The 23,984-nt window shown below is 38.4% G+C and overlaps 1 protein-coding gene across 3 annotated transcripts in view; it reads left to right on the top strand.

The window, feature by feature from the left end:
* LOC309792800 (histone-lysine N-methyltransferase SETDB2-like) overlaps positions 1–23,984 on the top strand; it is a 75,409-nt gene that overhangs the window by 17,946 nt on the left and 33,479 nt on the right. Inside the window, exons 5-13 of one of the 3 annotated variants that reach the window (XM_082602630.1) lie at positions 2,352–2,915; positions 7,040–7,156; positions 7,906–8,075; positions 9,840–10,059; positions 10,851–10,950; positions 12,565–12,658; positions 15,578–15,903; positions 19,395–19,483; positions 20,071–23,688. In XM_082602630.1, the coding sequence (XP_082458756.1) occupies positions 2,352–2,915; positions 7,040–7,156; positions 7,906–8,075; positions 9,840–10,059; positions 10,851–10,950; positions 12,565–12,658; positions 15,578–15,903; positions 19,395–19,483; positions 20,071–20,188 (1,798 nt within the window). In that variant the 3' untranslated portion in view covers positions 20,189–23,688. Of the gene's footprint in view, positions 1–2,351; positions 2,916–7,039; positions 7,157–7,905; positions 8,076–9,839; positions 10,060–10,850; positions 10,951–12,564; positions 12,668–15,577; positions 15,904–19,394; positions 19,484–20,070; positions 23,689–23,984 lie in introns of those variants that run through there. The other 2 variants (XM_082602631.1, XM_082602632.1) reach the window with 2 other exon arrangements.

The following is a 23,984-nucleotide window of genomic DNA, read 5'->3' as shown; positions in this document are numbered from 1 at the left end:
AAAAAAAAATCTGTCACTTTGGTAGTTCCTAGGATACAACTCATCATTCTGAATACTAGTAATTAAAGAAAAAGAATCAAGCATTTATCTGCCTGCTTATACTAACTGTATTTCAGGATAACCCAAGAACTGATGAGTAAAATTTCTTCTTTATCAAAGCACTCTAGCTGGAAAATGCAGTAGGAATGATAGAATTAGAAGATTGTTATTTTTACAACTACTACCCCCACCCCACCCTGCCCCAAAGAAACAGTGGCCTTAGCCCAGTGGTCTCAAATGAATTGTGGTCAGAACAGGTGTTTTGTTTTAAACTTCTAACTTATTGAGGAATGATGCTCTTGTAAAATGCAGTAAAATGTTGCAGCAATGTTAAATTGCTGTAAAGGTTTCTAAACTTTTGCACTTTCAATTTTTGTACTTACCATGAATTGTTAAAAAACCACTGGGAACTGGCACCACCACACCTGAACGTAGCTCTGGTCTAGACAGCGATCATGAGTGAATGCCAAAACTGTTAAGTGAAAGTGAGGAGCTTTAAAATGGATGGAAGCACCCAAACCCACTTACAAATCTAAGCATCACTAAACGTGAACAATCAGACATTGTTTGTCTCCTTATGAGATGCAATAGGAAATTCATAGCACCACGTATGAATTATCTCCCCCGACCCCCCACCAAAATTGAACCTGAATCAAATCAGGCTTCTAGAACTGACTACCGCTTTGCCAGGAATGGAAGGGGGTGAGTTAAATGACAACACCACAAGGAAGGCATCAGCCAAATTCCAGAATGTGGGAACTACTATAGGACAAGTGACACAATTTATTTAACCTTAACCAATAAATGTCATTAATGAAGAGGGAGGGAGCACTACATAAGGTTAGAGACATAAAAGACACCTGAATCAAATACAGAGTGTAGGGGTTGTTTGATTCTGATTCAAACAGATTTTAAGACAATCAGGGAAATGTGAAGATGGGCCATTGAGATTATGTATTTGTGTGTGTGTGTGTGTGGTACACGGGCCTCTCACTGTTGTGGCCTCTCCTGTTGCGGAGCACAGGCTCCAACGCGCAGGCTCAGCGGCCATGGCTCACAGGCCTAGCCGCTCCGCGACATGTGGGATTTTCCTGGATCGGGGCATGAACCCGTGTCCCTTGCATCGGCAGGCGGACTCTCAACCACTGCGCCACCAGGGAAGCCCTAGACTGTGATATAATAAGAAAGATACTTGCTTTGTCTGGGCCCCCAGCACACAGCTTCTAAAACCTTTGGAATCTCCTGAGTGGTAGGAGTGTCTTTGGTGTGCAAATGAGATGACTTGGTGAGGCGCTCCTAGTTGACTTAAGGATGGGGTTTGGATGCCAGAAAGACAACCTTGGTTAGAAGCCTAAAACTTTCAGCCCTACCTCCCAACCTCCAGGGCGGGGAGAAGGGCTGCAGGTGGAGATAATCACCAGTGGCCAATGATTTAATCATTCATGCTTAAGCAGTTAAACCTCCATAAGAAACTTTAAACAACAGGGCTCCTGGAGCTTCCTGGTTGGTGGACAGTTTGAGGTGCTGGAAGGGTGGTGCATTTGGAGAGGGCATGGAAACTCCATGCCCCTTCTTACCTACCTTGCCCCATGCATCTCTTCCATTTGGCTGTTCCTGAGTGTATCTTTTTTTTTTTTTTTTTTTGCGGTACGCGGGCCTCTCACTGCTGTGGCCTCTCCCATTGCGGAGCACAGGCTCCGGACGCGCAGGCTCAGCGGCCATGGCTCACGGGCCCAGCCGCTCCGCAGCACGTGGGATCCTCCCAGACCGGGGCACGAACCCATGTCCCCTGCATCGGCAGGCGGACTCTCAACCACTGCGCCACCAGGGAAGCCCCTGAGTGTATCTTTTATTATAAACTGGTAATAGTAATTAAAGTGCTTTCCTGAGTTCTGAGTCTTTCCAGCACATTATCAGAAAGGGGTTGTCAAGAGTGTGGGTGACCTGGAAACTGCATTTGGCATCTGGCATGGGGGCAGTCTTATGGGACTGAGCCCTTTAACTTGTGGAATCTGTTGCTGACACTCCAGGTCGATAGTGTCAGAATTGAACTGAATTATTGGACACCCAGTTGAAGAAGTGGTGCTGAAAAAAACACCACATATTTGATGTCCAGAAGAAAAAAAAACCTTCAGGTATAACTTTATGTGGCTGCAGAACATAGTAAGATGTTGATTTCAGAGTCTGGCTTATTTTAGTGTTGTCTAAGAAGAAGCTAATAGTTAAATACCACCTTAGTGTGCAGTGTTTTTTTAAAAAATGGGGATTGTGCTATACATTTGAAATACTAATAAATAATTAATTTTAAACAGATCTACAGAAAATAAGGAAATTCCCCCTCTGGAAAATAAAGTTGCAGACTTTAGAGAAAAAAAATCATCTTCAAATTTATCTTACCAAAAGCATGACTGCTCTGGTGCCTGTCTGATGAAAATGCCACTTACCTTCAAGGGAGAAAACCCTCTGCAGCTACCAATCCAATGCCACTTCCAAAGACGACATGCAAAGACAAACTCTCATTCTTCAGCACTCCACGTGAGTTATAAAACCCCTTGTGGAAGGAGTCTACGAAACATGGAGGAAGTTTTTCGTTACCTGCTTGAGACAGAGTGTAACTTTCTATTTACAGATAACTTTTCTTTCAATACCTATGTTCAGTTGACTCGGAATTGCCCAAAGCAAGAAGAAATTGTTTCTGATATGGATATTAGCAATGGAGTGGAATCGATGCCCATTTCTTTCTGTAATGAAATTGACAATAGAAAGCTTCCACAGTTTAAGTACAGAAAGACTATGTGGCCACGAGCATATTATTTAAACAGCTTTTCCAACATGTTTACTGATTCATGTGACTGTTCTGAGGGCTGCATAGACATGTGAGTAGAAAAACATGGCATTTCAAAAAAATCTTCTGAATGTAGGGGTACTTGTCAAGAAGTCCTGCTGTGTATCAGTTTGTCTGTCTATCTAAAACCAGTTCATTGAGAATATAAAATAGAACGATGCATCTCATTAGCAATAGGAATGAAAACTCTTTGCCAGTTATTTTAGTAATTTGGGAATTATTTCTTCCAAGGATAAGTATTCCCTTTAACCTAGTACCATACTCCTAATAGCAGCAATTACAGCTAATGCCATGGAACTGTGCCAAACACTATGACAAGTGCTTTACATATATCTTCTTGTTTAGTTCTCACAAAACCCCATGGGGTAGGTAATATCATTTCCATGTTACAGATGAGGAGGTTGAAAAGCCAAGTGTAAGGTCAACAAATTTAAGAACCAGGATTTGAACCTGTGCTCTTAACCATTATGTTATATGTTGTATTTTACTTTTGCAAATCGTTTCTTTGCTACTTTTTTTTAGAAAGTTAATGGTGCCTCTCCTGATCATAAAATTGACATTCCATTAAAAAAAAAATGAAAACATGTTCTAATATATTAAGACTTTGAAAACCATTTTTTTTCAGGGTGTGTAATTTATTGGTATTTGTAGGTTTGCATATGTAGAGCGGAGTTGCATTATATGTACATTTAATTTAATGCAAATTTAGCTGCCTGTACTAGGAAAAAGAAAAAGCATGAGAGAGATAAAGAGAAATAATTTAAATTATATAGATAGTTTTCACCATCCTCTCAGAAGGAGTGTGAGATGAGATATCAATCTGCTGTTACCTCAGTTTGGCTCAGTTCCTTTAGGTCTGTCACAGAGGAAACCTCTCACTGTGCCAAGTTTTATTCTGTTTAAATATAAGTTGTTGTTTTTTCAGCATTGCCTCTAAACGTAACCCATCTACATCTGGCCAAGCCCAATCTTTTTCAGTGATGGAGGAAAAAAACTAACTGTTGGACAGTGTTTACTGTACTTTATGGTCAGTTTAACAGGGATTTTTAAAGAATAATTTTGACTGTATGTGATTTTTGCCTTAGACTGCAGAAAGTAACCCCCATGTAACATGCACCACCAACATATATATTTTCATCTGTTGGTCAGAAATTACAAGAGAAGTCACAAAATAAGCAAAAGCTGAAGCCCACTGGGATCTGGAATTGGGCATGAGCACTGTGGCCAGGGATTCTAATCCTGACAGGAATGGGAATTAAACATGTCCCATGTGTGGCAGAGAATGGGCACTGAGCTCTATGGGGGGACAGAAACAGGGACCTGCACAAGGCTGGGAAGCAGGCTAATAACTCACAGGGCCTGGAATTGTATTAATAACAACTGGGTTTAGAGCTGTGAAACCCATAGGTCAGAGCCAGAGCAATGAGGAAAGCAAACAGTGTAGAGGAGCACCCAGGAGTAAATTCCACGAAAAGTATGACTTCAAACAGTCAAAGCACACAGAGACATTTAGGACCATGAAGGCAGCGTAAGTCCCAACAACGGGCAGCATTCACACCTGAGGAATCAGAGGTAAATGTAGAATCTGACTGAAAGAGACTTTAAAATAGGTACGTTTAAAATGTCCAAAGAGATAAAATATTAGCATCCATGAAACAAGAAAAGGAGATTATGTTTTTAGGTATACTATATATGTAAAAGAGCCATTTGGAAATATGGGAAATAAAATATATGGTCATTGAAATAAAAACTAAATAGATGGACTAAATGGTAAGCATTGGTAGAGCTGGAGAAAGAATTAGTGAATTGCAAGGCAAAACTAAAGAGATTCCCTCAGAATGCAAAGAGATAAAGATATGGGGAAACTAAATTTACAGGTTAAAAAATATGGAGGATAAATGAAAAATTCTAACATACATCTGAGAAGAAAAGAGCATTATTCAGAGATAATAGCTAAGAATTTTCCAGAATTGAAGAAAGACAGGAGTCTTCAGAGTGAAAAAGCCTACTGTATACTAGTAATGGAAAATAAGATAACTATATCTAAATATATCATGATGCAACTTAAAAAGTATCTAGGGCAAAGAGTAAATCTCACACTATCAGATAGAAAAGAGGAAAAATAGATTGATAACACACTTTTCATCAGAAAGAAGACAAAAAGGAGGCATATTAGCTTAAAATGCTGACAGAAAATAAAGGTAAAACTAGAATTCTGTACCGACCCAGACGGTCATTTGTGGGGAGGGAGGAGGGCCCTCACACAATTACACAGCAGTTGAAGACATGCATAACTGCTTTCTAGCAATAGTACTTTTAAGTCTATCTAGAGCATTGTTTTTCAAGCTACAGGTTTAGTAGGATGTAAAATCACTTGTAACTAGCATTTTAAAAATTAAATCATACAGAAGGTACCCACGTGCATCACACATGATAAGGTACTTTCATGCCACTGTTACTTCTGCTTGTACGCATACACACATATATAAATATGCATGCCTCTGTAGGATCGTGAAGAAAATATATTTCTTACTGTGAGTCATAGTCAAAAATATTTGAAAGCTACTACCCTAGAGATGCTTACACATGTGCGTAAGAGTAAGGATGTTGTAGCATTTTTGGTGTATTGAAAACTAGAAGCAACTTAATTGTAATCTAAATGCTGTGAAAAAGTTAAAAGGAAATAACTAGATCTGTATATAACACAGATGGGTCTCAAAAACATTATACTGAATGAAAAAAGTTGTAGGATAATAACTATAGTACTTTTTAAAAAAACAATACAGTATATTGTTTGTAGATAAATATGTATGTAAAAAGTATAAAGGATGCCTCACCAAACCTCTTGAGAGTTTAGTTTTATCTGTAATGCTTTTTTTTTTAAGGAAGATCATATATACAGTATATATGTTTTAAATTACAGTTGGCCCTTGAACAATGCAGGGGTTAGAGCTGCTGACCCTCCATGCAGTAGAAAATATAACATATAACATAGTTGGCCCTCCATATAAGCGGTTCCACATCTGTAGTTCCACATCCGAGCATTCAACCAACCGTGAATCGTGTAGTACTGTGGTATTTACTCTTGAAAAAAATGCATGTATAAGTTGACCCATGCAGTTCAAACTCATATTGTTCAAGGGTCAACTAAAAGAACTAGACAAAATGATGACAGCTAATTCTATATTGTCAAAATATGAGTGTTTACTGTATTATTGTTTGTGTTTTTCTGTACTTTTTAAACTTTGCAAACAAAGTCATACTAAAAAACGCAACAGTAGATTTCTACATCTGTAAATGGAATCCAAATTAATGAATTTATTGCTTGTTTTTTTCTGTTGCAAACAGTAGTTACCAATCTGACATGTATTGTGTATATACAGAAAAATGCAGAAGCAAATCATAGAGAAGACCTTAAAGTCACTTACAATTCAACATAGGAGACAGGACTCAGAGATTTTAACCAGCTTACCAGTGGTTACATACCTAGTTTATAGCCAGGATCCAGAGATTTTAACCAGCTTACCAGTGGTTACATACCTAGTTTATAGCCGAGATAACCAGGTTCCTTAACTCCCTATCGAGTTATAAGTCCCTGTCATGTTAGATAGTTATCGAAATAGTTAGAGGGAAAATTTTTTTATGGTTGCATGTTTACTGCTTAACAATGTTATGAAAAACAGATTGTAGTAGCCAGATACCCAGCATCAGTCTCCCCAATTTATTTTCATGTCATTGGAGGGAGAGGTAATACAAGACATATGCAAAACTATATATGCCCTTTTGAGTTTGACACATATAAGTTTATCCATTGCAAGAGAGCAGACATAGGAGAATTTTTACAAAGAAGGTTTTGCAGAATAGGAAATGAAAGGAATTCATTTTGAAAAGTTAGAGAAAACTCGTAAAGTTAAGTATTTCTTTCATGAGCAAATAGAGGTACAGGGCAGTTTATAATTATTTATAAACTTTTGGTAGATGTTGTCTTTCAAAGAGGTCATTTTTATTTAGGGAAGAAGTCTAACAGTCCATGAACCAAACAACTATTCTAAATACAATTACATCCTTTACACTTTTGTCAAGACAGTCTCTTAACTTGGTGCTTTTTTATTCTGACTTCTTTTTATTCTGACTTCTTCGTCCATTGCCTTTTAGAACAAAATGTGCATGTCTTCAACTGACAGCAAGGAATGCCAAGACTTTCCCCTTATCAAGTAGTAAAATAACCACTGGATATAAATATAAAAGACTACAGAGACAGATACCTACTGGGTAAGATACCTTGAGGATCCGTTGCAGGGTGTTTATATCTTTGAAGAAGGGTACTTTATCATTGTGGCCTGTAGTCTTATAAATGTTCTTAAATCTTAATTTCTTATACCAAAAATCTAAATTAAAGAATTAAAAAAACAAACCTGTATATTGTTCTTGGAAATGGAAGTCAGAGAGCACACATGTAACATGCAGACTATATCTAACACTCATCTGCTTTGAGTCTGACTCTTTCCCTGCTAGGGTTAGCTTACTTTGGGTAGATGTTTCCCCATTAAGATATATACTGTGCAAAGCTTGTCTGAGAATTGGGAATTTTCAACTTCTCATGGTTGTTATTAATAAAAGTAAACAGAAAATTTTCTTCCTAGACTTTCCCTTCCTAGACATTTCCTTTGTAGACATTGCTAGACATTTTTAAAGAGCTAACCTTTACTATGTGCCAGGCATTGTCTCAAGCACTCTGTAGATACCAACTCATTTAATCTTCACAAAACAACCCCATGAAGTAGGTAGTATCATATAATCCCCATTTTAAAAATGGAAAATTGAAGTACAGAGAGGTTAAATTCAAGGTCACATGGCTAGTAAATGCTGGAGCTATGATGGGAACCAGGCAGTCTAGCTCTAGGAGCCTTCACACTTTGTCTGTCTCCCTTGGTAATTATTAGTGAGGTAGCAATATAAAGTGCTTTTGCTTTTAATTTAAGATGTCTGATTGATTTTTCTCTTGTATATTTTATTGACAGCATTTATGAATGCAGCCTGTTGTGCAAATGTAATCGACGAATGTGTCAAAACCGAGTTGTCCAACATGGACCTCAAGTGAGGCTACAAGTATTCAAAACTGAGAAGAAGGGATGGGGAGTACGCTGCCTAGATGACATTGACAGAGGGACGTTTGTTTGCATTTATTCAGGTAAAGCAAAGGTTTACTTTCACATTACTCTATAGTAAGATCTACATTTCTGAATCTCCATTTTACTAGTCAGGGCCACTGAGATCTTATAGCAAGGACAAGAGCAACAATATATAGGAGGAGCATCAGAGGAAGACAAGTGACTGGGAAATTGAGCACTGAAGGGATGAAATGCCTTAGGAGGAGGTATCAGGTGTTCCAGAAAAGAAAGGCTAAGGGATAAAACTTGGGTTATTGTGTGAGGCACATTTTTTGGTCTCTGTGGCTGCAGATGCTTTGGGGTAAGACAAGAAAGCTTCCTATTTAAATAGGAAATCTAAATGACTTATTTGCTAAGGTAAAGATTATTAATCAAAGACTGTCTTGTTCAGTGTCTTGAGCTATTAGAATTTAATAGGTTAACGTTGTAATAAATACCTTCAGGTGATGATTCAGGCAAAGCAGTTCACTCCATTTCAGGGACTCGAGAGAGTTGCCCATGTTCTGAGCGAAACTTTCCAACCAGTGTGTTACAGTTGTGCAATTACTGATTCTTTCAGGCCATATCCCACAGGCCAGACACGTTGGTCTCTAGTTGTCTCTTCCTTTTACCCCAGAGTGTCAGGCAAAAATCCTCACTTTCTGTGCATACCATGAAATGAGAAAGGTTGGAGAAACATGACTCTCAAGGCAGTCTAAAGGAAATGTGCTAGGCAGCAGGGACTAGAGCAACCCTCCTCATCTGAAATTCCAGGTTCACTTCAGTGAGGGTGAGAATTATCAGAGTTCAGAATAGTCACACCTGGATCCCTGCCACATACCACTTACAGACACACATACTACACAACTTGCCTAGACAATTCATCTCTCATATTTCTCAAAATAACTCTTTTTTTAAAAAATTAGTTTCTGCTTTAGAACAAAGTGAATCAGTTATACATATACCTCTGTTCCCATATCCCTTCCCTCTTGCGTCTCCCTCCCTCCCACCCCTCCAGGCGGTCACAAAGCACCGAGCTGATCTCCCTGTGCTATGCGGCTGCTTCCCACTATCTATCTACCTTACATTTGGTAGTGTATATATGTCCATGTCTCTCTCTCGCTTTGTCACAGCTTTCAAAATAACTCTTTGATGAAAGTCAGCTGCCCATAAAATGCCAAATCGTGTCCAGAAAGTATCATTCATTGGCTTTATCTGCATTGCTAGAAAATGCACCTAAGTTATCTCTCTGATCTAATTGCAATTTTGACTTGTTAACTATAATTTTGAGTTCCTTGAAAGAAAATGCGTAAGCTTCAGATGAAGATTTTAATTACACTAGGGCTTAATATGAGAATAGGCACATATCACCACAGATTTAAATAGGTCACTTTATAAAAAGGGTAAAGGTTTTAAATGATAAAGCATTTATAACTAGACACAAAAGCTGAAATTTTAAGACTAGAGTTCACCTCTCTAATTTTCTAGAATGCTTTCTGATCTGTATTTTTGTTTTATATTATTGTAGCAAAATCTCTTCTCTTTCATGTTATACCACAACAGACAAATACTTCTTTTAGATGCCCTATATTTTTTCAGGTACTGGGAGGTATGAAATCTCTTCTTGGTCTTTTATATATTATTTCTTACAGTAGCTTTCTAGGATGAGTTAGTGTTTATCTTCATTCTAGAAATAAGGTATACCTTACAGGGTTCTTTAGTAACAGAGCAGAAGAGATGCCCTTTTGTTGCTAGTAATTGTGTTATTTTTTGTTGTGTTAAGCTCTTTTACTTTTTTCTTTTAGGAAGATTACTAAGCAGATCTAACACTGAGAAACCTGATGCTATTGATGAAAATGGAAAAGAAGAGAATATTATGAAAAATACGTTTTCAAAAAAGAGGAAAATAGAAGTCACAGATTGTGAGGTTGAAGTTTTCCCATTAGAACCGGGGACATATCCTAGAAGTGCTGTGACTGAGGAGTGTCCACCTAAGCTCCATAATAATCCCAAAGAGCCTATTATGTGAGTGAGATCTTATGAACCCAATCAAGATTGATCTCTTCTGTATACTATTGATCAAGAGTAGTTCTTTCTCTTTCCTCTTTCTTTCTTACTTTCCACCTCCACTCCTATATATCTCCTGTATGTCAACTTGCTTCACAGTTGTAAGCTTAACACTGTGAGAAATCTAGGACACTTAGATTTAAAAATCTAGCCAACATACTTTATTTCCTCAGTTTCCATTTGTGGAGTTTTACCTTTAAAAACTTTGACTTTAATCAGGTTCTTTATGGATGTCGTAACTTTTGCAGTTCTTTTTATTTTCTATCACCGTTTTATTTGCAAAGCTTTTCTTAGGTGTTCTTCAGTTTTTTAATAGAGTTCAAAAATGATTGGCTTTAGGGCTTCCCTGGTGGCGCAGTGGTTGAGAGTCCGCCTGCCGATGCAGGGGACACGGGTTCATGCCCCGGTCCGGGAGGATCCCACATGCCGTGGAGCGGCTTGGCCCGTGAGCCATGGCCACTGGGCCTGCGCGTCCGGAGCCTGTGCTCCACAACGGGAGAGGCCACAACAGTGAGAGGCCCGCATACCGCAAAAAAAAAAAAAAAAAAAAAAAAAAAAAAAAAAAAAAAAAAAAAGATTGACTTTAAAATATGATTATACTTTTTTCTTCTAGTGAGGGGTAGGCATAGATATTATAACTTAGATTAATTTCTAATGGATATTTATGTAACAGTGAAGCTATCTATATTTCAGGGCACAATAAAGAGCATTTTTAGTGATATACAGAATAACTTTTTTTTCCTTTTCAGAGAAATGAAATGTAACAATATTTCAAGAATTCAGTATCATTCAGTCATTAGAAGTCCTAAAACCAAGACGGCCAGTATTCAACACAATGGGAAAAAGATGGTAAAAACTGCAAAATGTAGATGGTGCCCTTCTGAGAACATTAACTATTACTTAGTTCAAATTGTTTGTGTTACTTAATAATGTGTAGGATTTCTTTTATTATTTTGTAATGTGGTGCTGTTAAAGTGTTAGGACTATGTTTTATTTACTTAGTATCCTCAATGGTGGTTGGCATGTTCCCAACTTAGATATATAAGGAGAATGTTGGTCATGATCTGACAGTGTATTCTACTGAGACTGAGAGCTATCCAGTCTAAGAATTTGTAGAAGAAGCTAAAATGTTCAAGAGTTGATAGTATTACATAATAAGAAAAAAAGGATGGAGTAATTTAAGGAGAGATGGTTGTGAGATGTAGGAGAAAAGAGAAGCAGCCTAATGAAAGAATCATCAAGAAAGCAACATTTTACATGATAGCCTCTGAAGGTACACTTTTCAGTCTGTACTGAGAAGAATAGTCAGAGAATGTAACTTTGAAACAGAATGATGCGGGAAAAAGAACAGGCAGACATAATGGTAGTTCACGGTAAGGCTTGTTGATGAAAAATAAAAACTCTGCCCTAGGTGGTGTGCAAGTATTTGCCCTCTGCTTAGTAACATACAGTAGGTACCTCCTCAGTACCACATGATTATGAAAAGATTGGGCCAGAGGATCACATAGACTTGGGTTTGCCCTCCAGCACTGCAGCTTACTAGCTGCTTGACATCTCTCTGTCTACATTTCTTTATCTGTAGAATGAGAATAATAGTATCTATCTCAGAGTTAAGAGGATTAAATGAGATAAACATCAGAAACTTTGTGTAGCACAATGCTTGACACCCAATTAAGTGCTCAACACATGTTGACCACTGAAGTACATAAATAATAATAATAATGGTCAACATGTATGGAGCACTTAGTTGAGTACCAAGCATTGTGCTCAGCATATACCCCTTTTTGAAAGTTATCATTACCATCTAAAGTGACTGCAGGGCTTCCCTGGTGGCGCAGTGGTTGAGAGTCTGCCTGCCGAAGCCGGGGACATGGGATCGTGCCCCCGGTCCGGGAAGATCCCACATGCCACGGAGTGGCCGGGCCCGTGAGCCATGGCTGCTGAGCCTGCATGTCCAGAGCCTGTGCTCCGCAACGGGAGAGGCCACAACAGTGAGAGGCCTGCGTACCGCAAAAAAATAAAAAAATAAAATAAATAAAAATTAAAAAAAAATAGTGACTGCAGTGTCTGTAACTCATGGAGATAGGCAATTCCTTTAACCTTTTCTTTGAAGTAACTAGCCAAAGAGTGTTTTTAATCTTTGCACATCTTACAGTTGAAGCCAAATTTATAATGTGGCATCAGAATTGGGGGATACAGACAGGTGTATTTGAATTTTATTTTGAACTTACAATGCCTAAAGAGTGTCTTGACAGTTCTTATAGTTTTCATAGCTGTTGCTCACTAAAGTGCCTAGGAGTAAAGTACAGCCATAAGGGCTCCATCACTTCAGAGAGGCTTTCAAAACTAATCTAGTAGCTATAGCCCATGAAGATAGACACTTGATGAAAGAGGCCTTACTGCTAAATTAAATTTTTTTTCCTGACCTAGGAAGTAAAGACATCTTCCTTGTTTTCTTTTAAGGGATTTACTTCCTCAGAGTCTGTCACCTCAGAAGATAATGGTGGATTTAAACCAACTCAAGGTCATCTGAACTCTAAAGCCAAGGAAATGAGAGGTAGGCTTTGTTTCAGTCTGATTGCCTGCCTCGTCTGCCTTTTTGTCTCTCTTGCTCAGTACTTGGGGCTCATTTTCTCAGACTCCATAACAGAAATGTGGCATTCATCACAAGAGTTTCTACTTGTTTAGATCAGAGGTTGGCAAACTATAATTGGTGGGCCAAATCCAGCCCACTACCTGTTTATGTATAGCCTATGAGCTAAGATAATTTTTACCTTTTAAATAATAACTGAGAAAAAATGAGAAGATAAGTAATACTTTGTGGCACTTGAAAATTATAGGAAATTATAATTTCAGTGTTCCTAAATAAAGTTGTATTGGAACAGAGCCTCACTCTTTCATTTACATGTTGTCTCTGTCTACTTTCACACTATAGCAGCAGACTGAATAGTCACAACAGAGACCATGTGGCCCACAAAGCTTACAGTATTTACCGTTTGGCCCCTTACAGAAGAAGTTTGCTGACCCCTGGTCTAGATGCCAACCATGACTTGATGCATGGCAGGAGAATGGGGTGGTCAGCTCCAAGTCTGCATATATGGCTTTGGGAGCATTGTCCAATGCAGCTATCCTAACTCTTTGTTTAGGCTCCTTAAAAATAAAGACACATCATTCTCCTGCAGGATTCCAGCCAGTGCTGCTGCAGGGGATGCTTAGCAAAAAGTGTAAACATTGCTACCATGAGTGCTTATCTTTCAGTGTTACCGGACCTGCCATGGTTAATATTACAACCTGACAAACTTGGATTTTGATTCATTTGCATTTCAATATATCCCTCAGTGGAGAGGCGTTGCTGAGACATGACCCTTTGTCAAGAACTGACCAACCATGGCCTCTTCTGCCTTTGGGCTTCCTTGCATCTGCACCCCCAACTCCCCACCTGGTCTTAAAGGATGGAGACTGCAGGAGGCAAGGCAGCTCCTTGACAGAAAAGGTCTATCAAGAAAGGGCACTTGGGGCTTCCCTGGTGGCGCAGTGGTTGAGAGTCCGCCTGCCGATGCAGGGGACACGGGTTCGTGCCCCAGTCCGGGAAGATCCCACATGCTGCGGAGCAGCCAGGCCCGTGAGCCATGGCCACTGAGCCTGCACGTCTGGAGCCTGTGTTCTGCAACGGGAGAGGTCACAACAGTGAGAGGCCCGCGTACCACAAAAAAAAAAAAAGAAAGAAAGGGCACTTATAATAATTTCACCTGTAGAAGAGGAAAATCTCTTTATACCCATCTTAAGCTGTCTAGCCAGAGCCCTGTAAATTAGACTGACAAAAGACAGATTGACAAGAGAAAAACAGAAGTTTATTAGTATGCATATTGTACACATAACACATGAGTACTCAGAGATGAGTAACTCAGAGAGGTGGCTTAGAACTCTGGCTTACCTAGTATCTTAGTCAAAGAACAATACATTTTTAGAGGAACAACAAGACAAAGGAAAAGGGCCTTGAATCTCTCGGGGTGGAAATTGTGGGAACCCAGATGTATGTGAAACCAATGGTAGATAAAGGCTAGTTAGTCAAGTTTGCTATGTAGATTGCTCTGGTTCAGTCTCCAAGCTGACAAAGGTCTAAAGTTATCTCTGGTAATTAACTTTTGTCCTTCCTAGTATTATAGATGGAGGGACACCTTTGTAAATTTATATCCTGCTTTTAGACAGATGGGGGGAGGGCTGAGCTTTTCCTGTATTGCTGCTTAATTGCCCTTAGCTCAAAATAGTCCTTATGTCAGAGATGCATATTTTGGGATGACATTCTGATATATCACCATTTAATGCATGTGAGCCATACGACTACTGTTACTTTTGGTTCTTTTGTCATTTCCATTGACTGCTACAGTGTATATAGCAGGCACCACAAAAATTAGTTATGTAGGGCTTCCCTGGTGGCGCAGTGGTTGAGAGTCTGCCTGCCGATGCAGGGGACACGGGTTCGTGCCCCGGTCCGGGAAGATCCCACATGCCGTGGAGCGGCACGTGCCGTGGCCACTGAACCTGCGCATCCGGAGCCTATGCTCCGCAACGGGAGAGGCCACAACAGTGAGACGCCCGCGCACCGCAAAAAAAAAAAAAAAAGAAATTAGTTATGTACTATTATGGCTCACAAGTAACCCATGATTAAAATACAAGGACATGTAGGAGTAGCAGCCAGCAACAATGATGATTACATCAAAAACATTAATTTTAGAGAAGTATAATTTCTTCGTGCCACTGAATTAGGTGACACAAATGACTTTTTAAAAATAAATCATTTTATTCGATTTGACATGCATTCATACTTTTGAATATTTTCAGAAAATTATTTCCATTATTGGATAAGAAAAATAAGTAGTTCATCTTCTTCTAAAGTACTGTTGTTTGTAAAAGTGTAATTATTGAATGATCATCTAGTAAAAACTCCAAACACTAATGTATACGAAACCCATAGCAATAGTTATTACTGTTGGGACTTATAGAGGGTGACTCTATCAGGGTCTTCTCAGGCCTTTCATTGGTATATTAAAGGCCTAAAGTGCTCCCTAAATACCCTCTCTGTTACAGATGTTTAGAACACACTTAAATGCAGATTCCAAAGTTGAAGAGAGGTAAGTCAGTTTCTAAGGAGTAGAGATTAAATGTAGTAACAGGAAGCAACATGTATACAGATTCGTAAAAAGGCATTGTTATGTAGTAGAAAGAAGGCAGGCTTTGGAGTCAGATATTTCTGGGTTTCTTACCCCACTTCTCATTACTATTGCTAGTTAGGTGAATCCCTTAAGCCTTCAGAGGCTTGAAGTTTTCATTTGTAAAATTGGAGTACTGTCTACCTTAATACATTGTAAGGATTAGCAATAATCAGCACAGCTTGCATTTAATTAGTATTGTTACTCTCAGCACTGTTGCTCAGCCAATTATATTTCCTGACAATTCCTTCCACAATGTTTATTAGAGGACTCAAGCTCAAACCAAGTTGAAGATTCTGAAGACAACCCTGTGATTGAATCAGATGTGATAGATATAACTAAATGTAGAGAAGAAACTCCACCAGGGGGCAGATGTCACCAAGCAGTCACACTGGATGATCAGAATGAGATTCAAATACAAAAGCCCCAAGAGGAAAAATCTCCAGCATGTCAAAACCAGCAGGTCTTTTGTGATAAAGAGTTACCAAATGAAACCAAGAATGCTTCATCTGATTCTCTAAAGAAGTTCAATAAAGAGAGAGTGTTTTTATTGGATGCCACAAAAGAAGGAAATGTGGGCCGCTTCCTTAATGTGAGTATATGGGCTGAGGTTCCTATGTCTAAACACAATTTTTTTTTCCTAGGCTTCTTAACAAAATCATGAGGAAAATATGATTAAAAGACTCCAAAGCCAGACTACCTAGATTAGAATGCCAGTCCTAACCAACTATACTTTAATTAAAAAAAAAAAAAAAAAGCCAGTCCTCCACTTACATGACCTGGGGCATGTTACTTGACCTCTCTATGCTGTATTTCCCACCCCTATAATATGGAGATAATAATAATAATAACTGACTAGGATGTTGTGAAGATTAAATGTATTATATATAAAGTGCTTAAAAGGTACCTGGCACACAGTAAACATTTGCTTGAGAAAGCTATAAGAAATAGTAAGAAAATCATATATGTTTATTGAAAGGTTTTCAAGATTCATTACTTCAAAAAAAATCACAATGGGACACATAGAATAAGCTTCTCTTTTTTGTCTTATATAATACAGTATGTCTTATTCAGAAATGCCTCTATTCAAAAAAATCATTTGGGAGTACTTATGTTTTACTTACTCTCACTAAGTTTTGAGTGGTTTAGTGGCTTAGTACAGAAAACCAGTACATTTATCAGAATATTGCATTTTACTGTCTTACTCCTTTTTTATTCATAAACCATAGTCGTTTTCTGTTTCTGTGTATGTTTGGGATATATGTAATGAGATTTATTTTTATTTATACAGAGAAGTATTTATGATTTCTCTGATTTTAAGGTTCAAGACTTAAGACTCCTGGCATCTTCATGATAAGAGGGATAACTTGTATTATTGGCCATAACTACTGTGTAGGGTGGAATTGGAGTTACCTTGTAGCTTTCCCATCATACTGCTATTCTATCCTGCCTCCTACCGTCATACATGCTTATCAAAGAATGTATGGTCCCAGGAATCCTACAGGAAAAAAAATCCCCTTCAACCTCTAGTCCCAGTGTGTATATAGACTCTCTTTGGCCAACTGGACCATGTGGAAGCCACCTGTATGCCCCCTACTCTCTGGTCTCCACTTTGTCCTTGCTTATCCTATCTAGGAGAGTGAAGAGGAGTCGTGGAAGGAGGATGGGAACTTTGATACCCTCCACACATCTTTGGAAAGGTCCACTCTAGTACTCTGACCCCTGGATATGACCTTAATTTTTCTCTTTGATCTGTATCAGAGCTCTTCTTCCTCTCTGGGGTTGAATTAGTGGGATGGACAGCTTTGCTTTTTCCCTTAAAGTAATGGGAAGCATGCATGGCCCATGATTCTTTTATGCATTCCCTTGCGAAGCTCAATACCCCCCCTCTTTTTTTTTTTTTTGGCCACGCCGCACAGCTGGCGGGATCTTAGCCTCCCCGATCAGGGATCGAACCTGTGCTCTCAGCAGTGAAAGTGGAGTCCTAACCACTGGACCACCAGGGAATTCCCTCAACACCTCTTTAAAATGACTTTTGAGTAGTTTGAAGTTGACGTTCAGTGATTATTTTTATTTAATTTAATTTTAATTTAATTATTTTTTTTATTTTTGGCTGCATTGGGTCTTCGTTGCTGCGTGCGGGCTTTTTTTAGTTGCGGGGAGCAGGGGCTACTCTTTGTTGTGGTGCACGGGCTTTCTCGTTGCGGTGGCTTCTCTTGTTGCGGAGCATGGGTTTTAGGCATGCGGGCTTCAGTGGTTGTGGTGCACGGGCTCAGTAGTTGTGGCTCGCGGGCTTAGTTGCTCCGTGGCACATGGGATCTTCCCGGACCAGAGCTCAAACCCGTGTCCCCTGCATTGGAAGGTGGATTCTTAAGCACTACGCCACCAGGGAAGCCCTCAGTGATAATTTTACATGTAGTTCAGGTGCCATCAGAAGAGAAAATATTCTTAAGTCAGAAAATCTTTAAAACCAAAGAGCTTTTCTCCTTGCTAGATAAATCTGTTTATTTGGCTTTTTTCTTTTTCTCTCTCCTAGTTAGGAGGATACTTGGTTAACAGGGAACAGAATCCTCTCCTCCCTTCGTCTTTCCTACAACTGCTTTTCTCTATTCCACTTTCACTACTTCTACACTATTGCCAAACATGCTAGGAGTTATTAAACATGCCAGGAGAGCCGGAAGATCATTAAAGAATGATCTCTAGCAAAGGACTGTTGTGGCTTCCTTTCTGGTAGGTTATGTTGAATGGTGGCTGCACTAGAACTATATGGTTGGTTTCACCAGCTGTGTCCATCCCTTGTTTATAGGAAAAAAATAGGGCTTTTCTTTCTTTTTTAATTTAATTCTCTACTTAGATAATACATTCACATGATTTCAAAGTTTAAATAAAATAAAAAGCCTTAGAGAATACATACATACATACAGCCAAACAGAATTCTGTTTCAAGGTAGCTCTGACCCTGCCAAGTAGGCACCATGAGTAAAGCTTACCAGGCCCAAATTGAAAAAACTGTGTGGACAGGAAGTTATCATTGAAATTTAATGGTGGCAAATATGCCTGAGGAAAATTGCTGGGATTTGATCCCTTTATGAATCTGGTGATAGATGAATGTGTAGAGGTGGCAGCTAGTGGGCAACAGAACAATATTGGAATTGGTGGTAATGGGAGGAAATAGTACCATCATGTTAGAAGCCTTGGAGAAAGGAGAAGGTCATGTTCAGCAGGGAAATCAGTTACGTATACAGGTACCCTTTCCAATGGGTCTGTTTGATTGTGTTGTAAAACTCAGGTCATATACATTCTTCATATTAAACTTTTTGTTTTGTTTAAAAAAAAATGTACTCTGCCCCCATTCACCTGGCCCCCACTCCACCCTCTATAGTTAAATCATTTTCACTACTTTTTTGTGTATTCTTATAGTTTCTTTATGCAAATACAAGTAAATATAAATATATGTTCTTATTCCTACCCATTACATAAGAGAGAGCATATTATATTTACCGTCCTACACCTTGTTTTTTTTTAAATTAGCAACATGCCCTGGAGATCTTTCTAATCAGTACACAGAGCTCCTCGTTCTTTTTGTTTATATTAATAGCTGCATAGAATTCCAACGTGTGGATATCCTAAAGTTCATGTAACCAGTCCTCTTTAGATAGATATTTGGATTGTTTCCAAACCTCTACTGTTAAAAACAATGTTCAATGAATAATCTTACACATGGATACATGTGCAGATATATCTGTCGGATACATTTCCAGATACTGGATTGCTGAATCAAAAGATATGCATCTATAATAACAATAAATATTGACAGATTATCTTCTATAGGGGTTTGCACCATTTTGCATTTCTACTGGAAAGATGTAAGAGTGTCAAAACAGGGCTTTTCTGAATGGATTCCTACCGTCAACAAAATTGTAATGAGCTATGATATTCTATATACTAGTCAGGAAAAAAAAGGATATAAACAAAAATAAGTTAGATGTGTTGGAAACAGAATGGTATTCTAATGCTGCAAAGAACAAGGTATCAAACTTGATGCTATGTCTAACCTCTGTGTTTGTTTATTTTTTTTTAACAGCATAGTTGTTGCCCAAATCTTTTGGTACAGAATGTTTTTGTAGAAACACATGACAGAAATTTTCCATTGGTGGCGTTCTTCACCAACAGGTTTGAAAAATTTTTTTATATGATTTAATTTTGAAATTGTGACTTTAAAAATAACAATAGAAAAATATTAAGAGAAGATACATGCTATAGCCCCACATATCTGGCACCCTAGAATATTCAGTTATCCCAAACTGTTTGTGGTCAATAAAATTTTAAATAGCTGAAATTTTCATTCTTATTTCCTCTTAGAGTTAATGCCTGAAAAGGCTAAGGATGGCAGGCCTCAGACAGTTCAGTTCAGAGGATAAATGATGCAGAATGCTACATCTTTGAGTCCAAACTGCCCCCAACTACCACACCACATGCCTCATCACATTACTGGGTTCCACTGTTTGCAAAACACACTTCCTTCCTTGTGGATATTGACAAGTTTCTTCTTACTTATGATTTTAGTAGATTTGAAATAAAGCTTAAATGATTATTCTTAATAAAAGAGCATTCCTAATTGGTTGGTGTTGGAGTGAGAGAAAACCACATTTTTGAGGATGGTTAATGATGTTAATATGAAAATTGATATAATCAAATTTGGTTCATTTGGTAGTTATTCAGGGTAATTTATGATTATTTTTAAAATTTCTACTTTCTAGGTATGTGAAAGCAAGAACAGAACTAACATGGGATTATGGTTATGAAGCTGGGACTATGCCTGAAAAAGAAATACTCTGCCAATGTGGGGTTAATAAGTGTAGGAAAAAAATATTATAAACCTGTTGCTAGTGCCTGTTCATGAAATTAGTTTATCAAGCTGAAATTAGAGTCATGCAAAAGAAACCCCAGTGGTCAGTGGAATTAATTTAGGTTATGATCCATCAAGAGAATTCCTCTCAGTTTACCCTTGTTGGGGGGTCCATTTGCATTACTTAGAAACGCTAGGAACAAAATAAGGACATTTTCATATGCATAGGGTATCTCTTTATTCTTACTGCTGTTCAGCTGTACATGAGTAGGATGGAAGTGTATATTTTATATGAAATACTGCTATATAATTTGTAACTTATTTGTAAATTATATATTAAGAAAGACAAATGTCACAATTGATTTCAGCACTTCTTATTGCTTTTGGAATTATCTTTGACTTTCATGGCCCCAAAAGGCCAAAGTTCACATCTTTACCCACAAAATTTATTTATGTTTAATTCCTGGCAAATAATCTACCATTGTGAACCATAAGGTGGGCAACAGAGCCTGAAGAATCTGTCGAAATTCACTTCATGCATATTACTTCCAAGTATTTTAATGCTAGTTGGAGAAGCTGTATCTGGCTCCGTGAAAGTGTCCTATCAGTCCGTTTGAATGAGAAGGGGGAGAAACTCTCCTGTGGGGAAGGTTTTGGCACACTCTTTGCAATTCAGTTTCTTTTCCACAGATTCTCTTCACTCCTTCCACATAAACACGGACAGGAAAGGAGGGAGTAGAAACTTGGAGGAATTAGAATATTTTTGTTCTAGATAGAGCCTTAAGAAAAGGAAACTTAGAAAATAGTCAGACGTGGCTTATTTAAGCCAGAAGAGATTGTGCTGGGCAAGAATTTCACTTAACAAAACAAAACAATTCTACTGAACTGCAGAGTCTGAAACAGACCCTTGGACTCTCCTAGGCATGATGTGCAAATTACTTTCCTAGAGAAAGTTACTTTGCTCTAGGTTACCTAACCATGATTGTCTAGTGGAAAGAGGATGAGAATCTCCAAGAGTTAAAACTAATTTTATCTATAACAAAGATGTACGTTTGGCTGCCAGAAACTTCCCACTAGGAACCAGGATGGGAATACTAGCTCAAAAAGGAGTAATTAAAAGTAGTTCTGGTTTTTGAGGGGTTTTTTTCTTTTTCTTTTTTTTTTTTTTTTGACCTTGATTCTGGGTTTAGTTTGGTTACCTTTCAAACAAAAATCTCTTCTAAGTTTGGACCAGATTAATTTCTTAAAAATATTGAACTAAATAAAAATTTAACTTGAAATTGGTTTAGAGAGTGGGAAACCAAAGAGCTAGGAAAGGGAGCAAAAAATTATAACCCAACAGCCTGTAGACAGATGAGGAAAGTTGAGAAGTCCATTTATTCACAGTAAAGATGCAGGAATTTTAGGCAATGCACTAAAATAAAGTGAAGACGCTTGATAAGTATGGAAAATGTTTTTGTGCAGAAATCGACATCTTGATCTGCTTCATTCTGTACTGGTTCACAGCTGTCATCTTCTGTCAGCGTCCTAGAGATTCCCTTTGTCTTCCCTATGTCAGGTCTGTTTCCAGTTAAATCCCGGTATTTCCCCTTTCCTTGATTTACTCCCACATGTTGGGGAAGCACATCCTCCAGTAGCTTTTGAAAGGGAAAAATGAGAGGTGAATATTTTGAGCCCTTGTATGTTTGAACATGTTATTTTACCCTTACACTTGATTGCTATTTTGGCAGGGTAGGGGTACTCAGTTCGTGAGTAGCTTCCATACCCAATTTTGAACACATCTGCTACATTCCAATGTTGCTGCTTTGAAGTCTGAAAATGTTCTCACCTCTGGCCTTCAGGGTGACTGTTGGAAGTCAGATAAAGCCGTTCTTTATCTTTTGTATACGTGGCCAGTTTTTTTCAAGTTTATAGCATTCTCTTTGTCCCAATGTTCTGTTCCCAGTAAGAGTCAGTTTTCATACCTCATACTAGGTGCTTGGTGGGATCTTTCAATCTGAAAACTTTGTTCTTCAGAGAAATTTTCTTGAACTATTTCTTTAATGAAATAGTTCTGTTGTCTGTTATCTGTTGTCTCTTTCTAGAATTCCTATTTATCTAGACATTAGACCTCCAGGATTGGTTCTCTCATTTTCTTATCTTTTAATTTCCAGCTTTGTCTTCTTGCTCTACTTTCTGGGAGATTTCTTCAACGTAATCTTCCAATTTGTCTATTGTGTTGGGTTTTCATTTGGGGAGTTTTTGGGGGGTGGGGATTGGGTTTTGTTTTGTTCTGGTTAGGTTTTTTTTTTTTGGTCTCATTTTAAATTTCTAGAGCTCTCTTCTCTGAATGTTTTTTTTCTTCAATATCCTATTTTTAGTTCATGGTTGCAGTATCTTATCTCTTTGAAAATACTATTTATATAGTGTAACATACATACAGGCATTCATATCTATATTTTCTTCTTCCTGAATATTCTGTGACCTGCAAGGTTTGTTTCTGTGTTTTCCCTGTATGTGTCCTTTGGTCTTTGTCTTTCATGTTTTAGGCTTTCCTCAGTTAGTTAGTTAGATCTTGGCAGTCTGCTCATTTTTTTTTTTTTTAAATAAGGGATTTTTTTAAACATCTTTATTGGAGTATAATTGCTTTACAATGGTGTGTTAGTTTCTGCTGTATAACAAAGTGAATCAGCTATACATATACATACATCCCCATATCTCCTCCCTCTTGTGTCTCCCTCCCACCCTCCCTATCCCACCCCTCTAGGTGGTCACAAAGCACCGAGCTAATCTCCCTGTGCTATGCGGCTGCTTCCCACTAGCTATCTGTTTTACATTTGGTAGTGTATATATGTTCATGCCACTCTCTCACTTTGTCCCAGCTTACCCTTCCCCCTCCCCGTGTCCTCAAGTCCATTCTCTATGTCTGCGTCTTTATTCCTGCCCCTAGGTTCTTCAGAACCTTTTTTTTTTTTAAGATTCCATATATATGTGTTAAGTCTGCTCATTCTTAAGAGTGGAACACTGAAAAGCTGAGATTATAAACTGAGAGCAGGGTAAGGGGCTCTTCAACTGCTTCACCTGACCTAGCTGAGCTATTCAGTTTCTTATCCAGTCTCTTTAGCACTTTCTTTCTGGCCTGGCAAGGAGTACTCTTCCATCTTACTGCTTGAAAGCAAAAAAACTTTGCTGCCAGAGCGTGCTCTTTTCTCCCGTTTTGCAGCTCCACACTCTTGCTTCTGTAATCCATTTGTGTTTGTCAAGACTCTCCAAGTTATCCTTTTTAATATTGTTCTCTTTTCTGTCCCCAGTTTGCCTCCTTTCCTCTCTGTAAAATCTGCTCAAAAAGCAAGACCTCCAGGAGTTTTCCTTTGATTAGTTCCTCAGCAAACCACCAGCTATTACATGCTTCTTTTACAGAGCAACTTATTTTTTAACTGTAATTTAATTATATGCGTTTGTGTTCTCTACATGTGTATTTGTTCCATGCACCAAAAACCTTGTCTTGTATGGTGCTGTGTACCCAATGGGTGCTAAATAAAGGCTCGCTACTGGCAACTGGAATTAATCTCAGTTAATTCTGCGTCCGTTTATGATAGACCTGTTTAGGCCAGACTTGGTGTGATACAGTTTTTAGAAAATAATGGATAAACCCTCAGAAGAACAATCATTTCTCCAGCTGAGTCCAGGAGCTTCGGCCACCTTTACTCCGACTATCAGTTAAGTGGGCGCAGGGTGGGGAGCTCCTGGCATGATTTTTTTTTTTTAAAAGCAATTCAAATTCAGACTCAGATCTGGAGAAGTTGCGAGTTTCTGTTTGAGAACTGCATCTGCAAAGCCGAGGTG

The sequence above is a fragment of the Mesoplodon mirus genome (assembly GCF_964341445.2).
Source record: "Mesoplodon mirus genome assembly, chromosome: 17".
Lineage (NCBI taxonomy): Eukaryota > Metazoa > Chordata > Mammalia > Artiodactyla > Ziphiidae > Mesoplodon > Mesoplodon mirus.
Note: the sequence above shows the minus strand (reverse complement) of the source record. Positions and strands in the feature narration are given on the sequence as shown.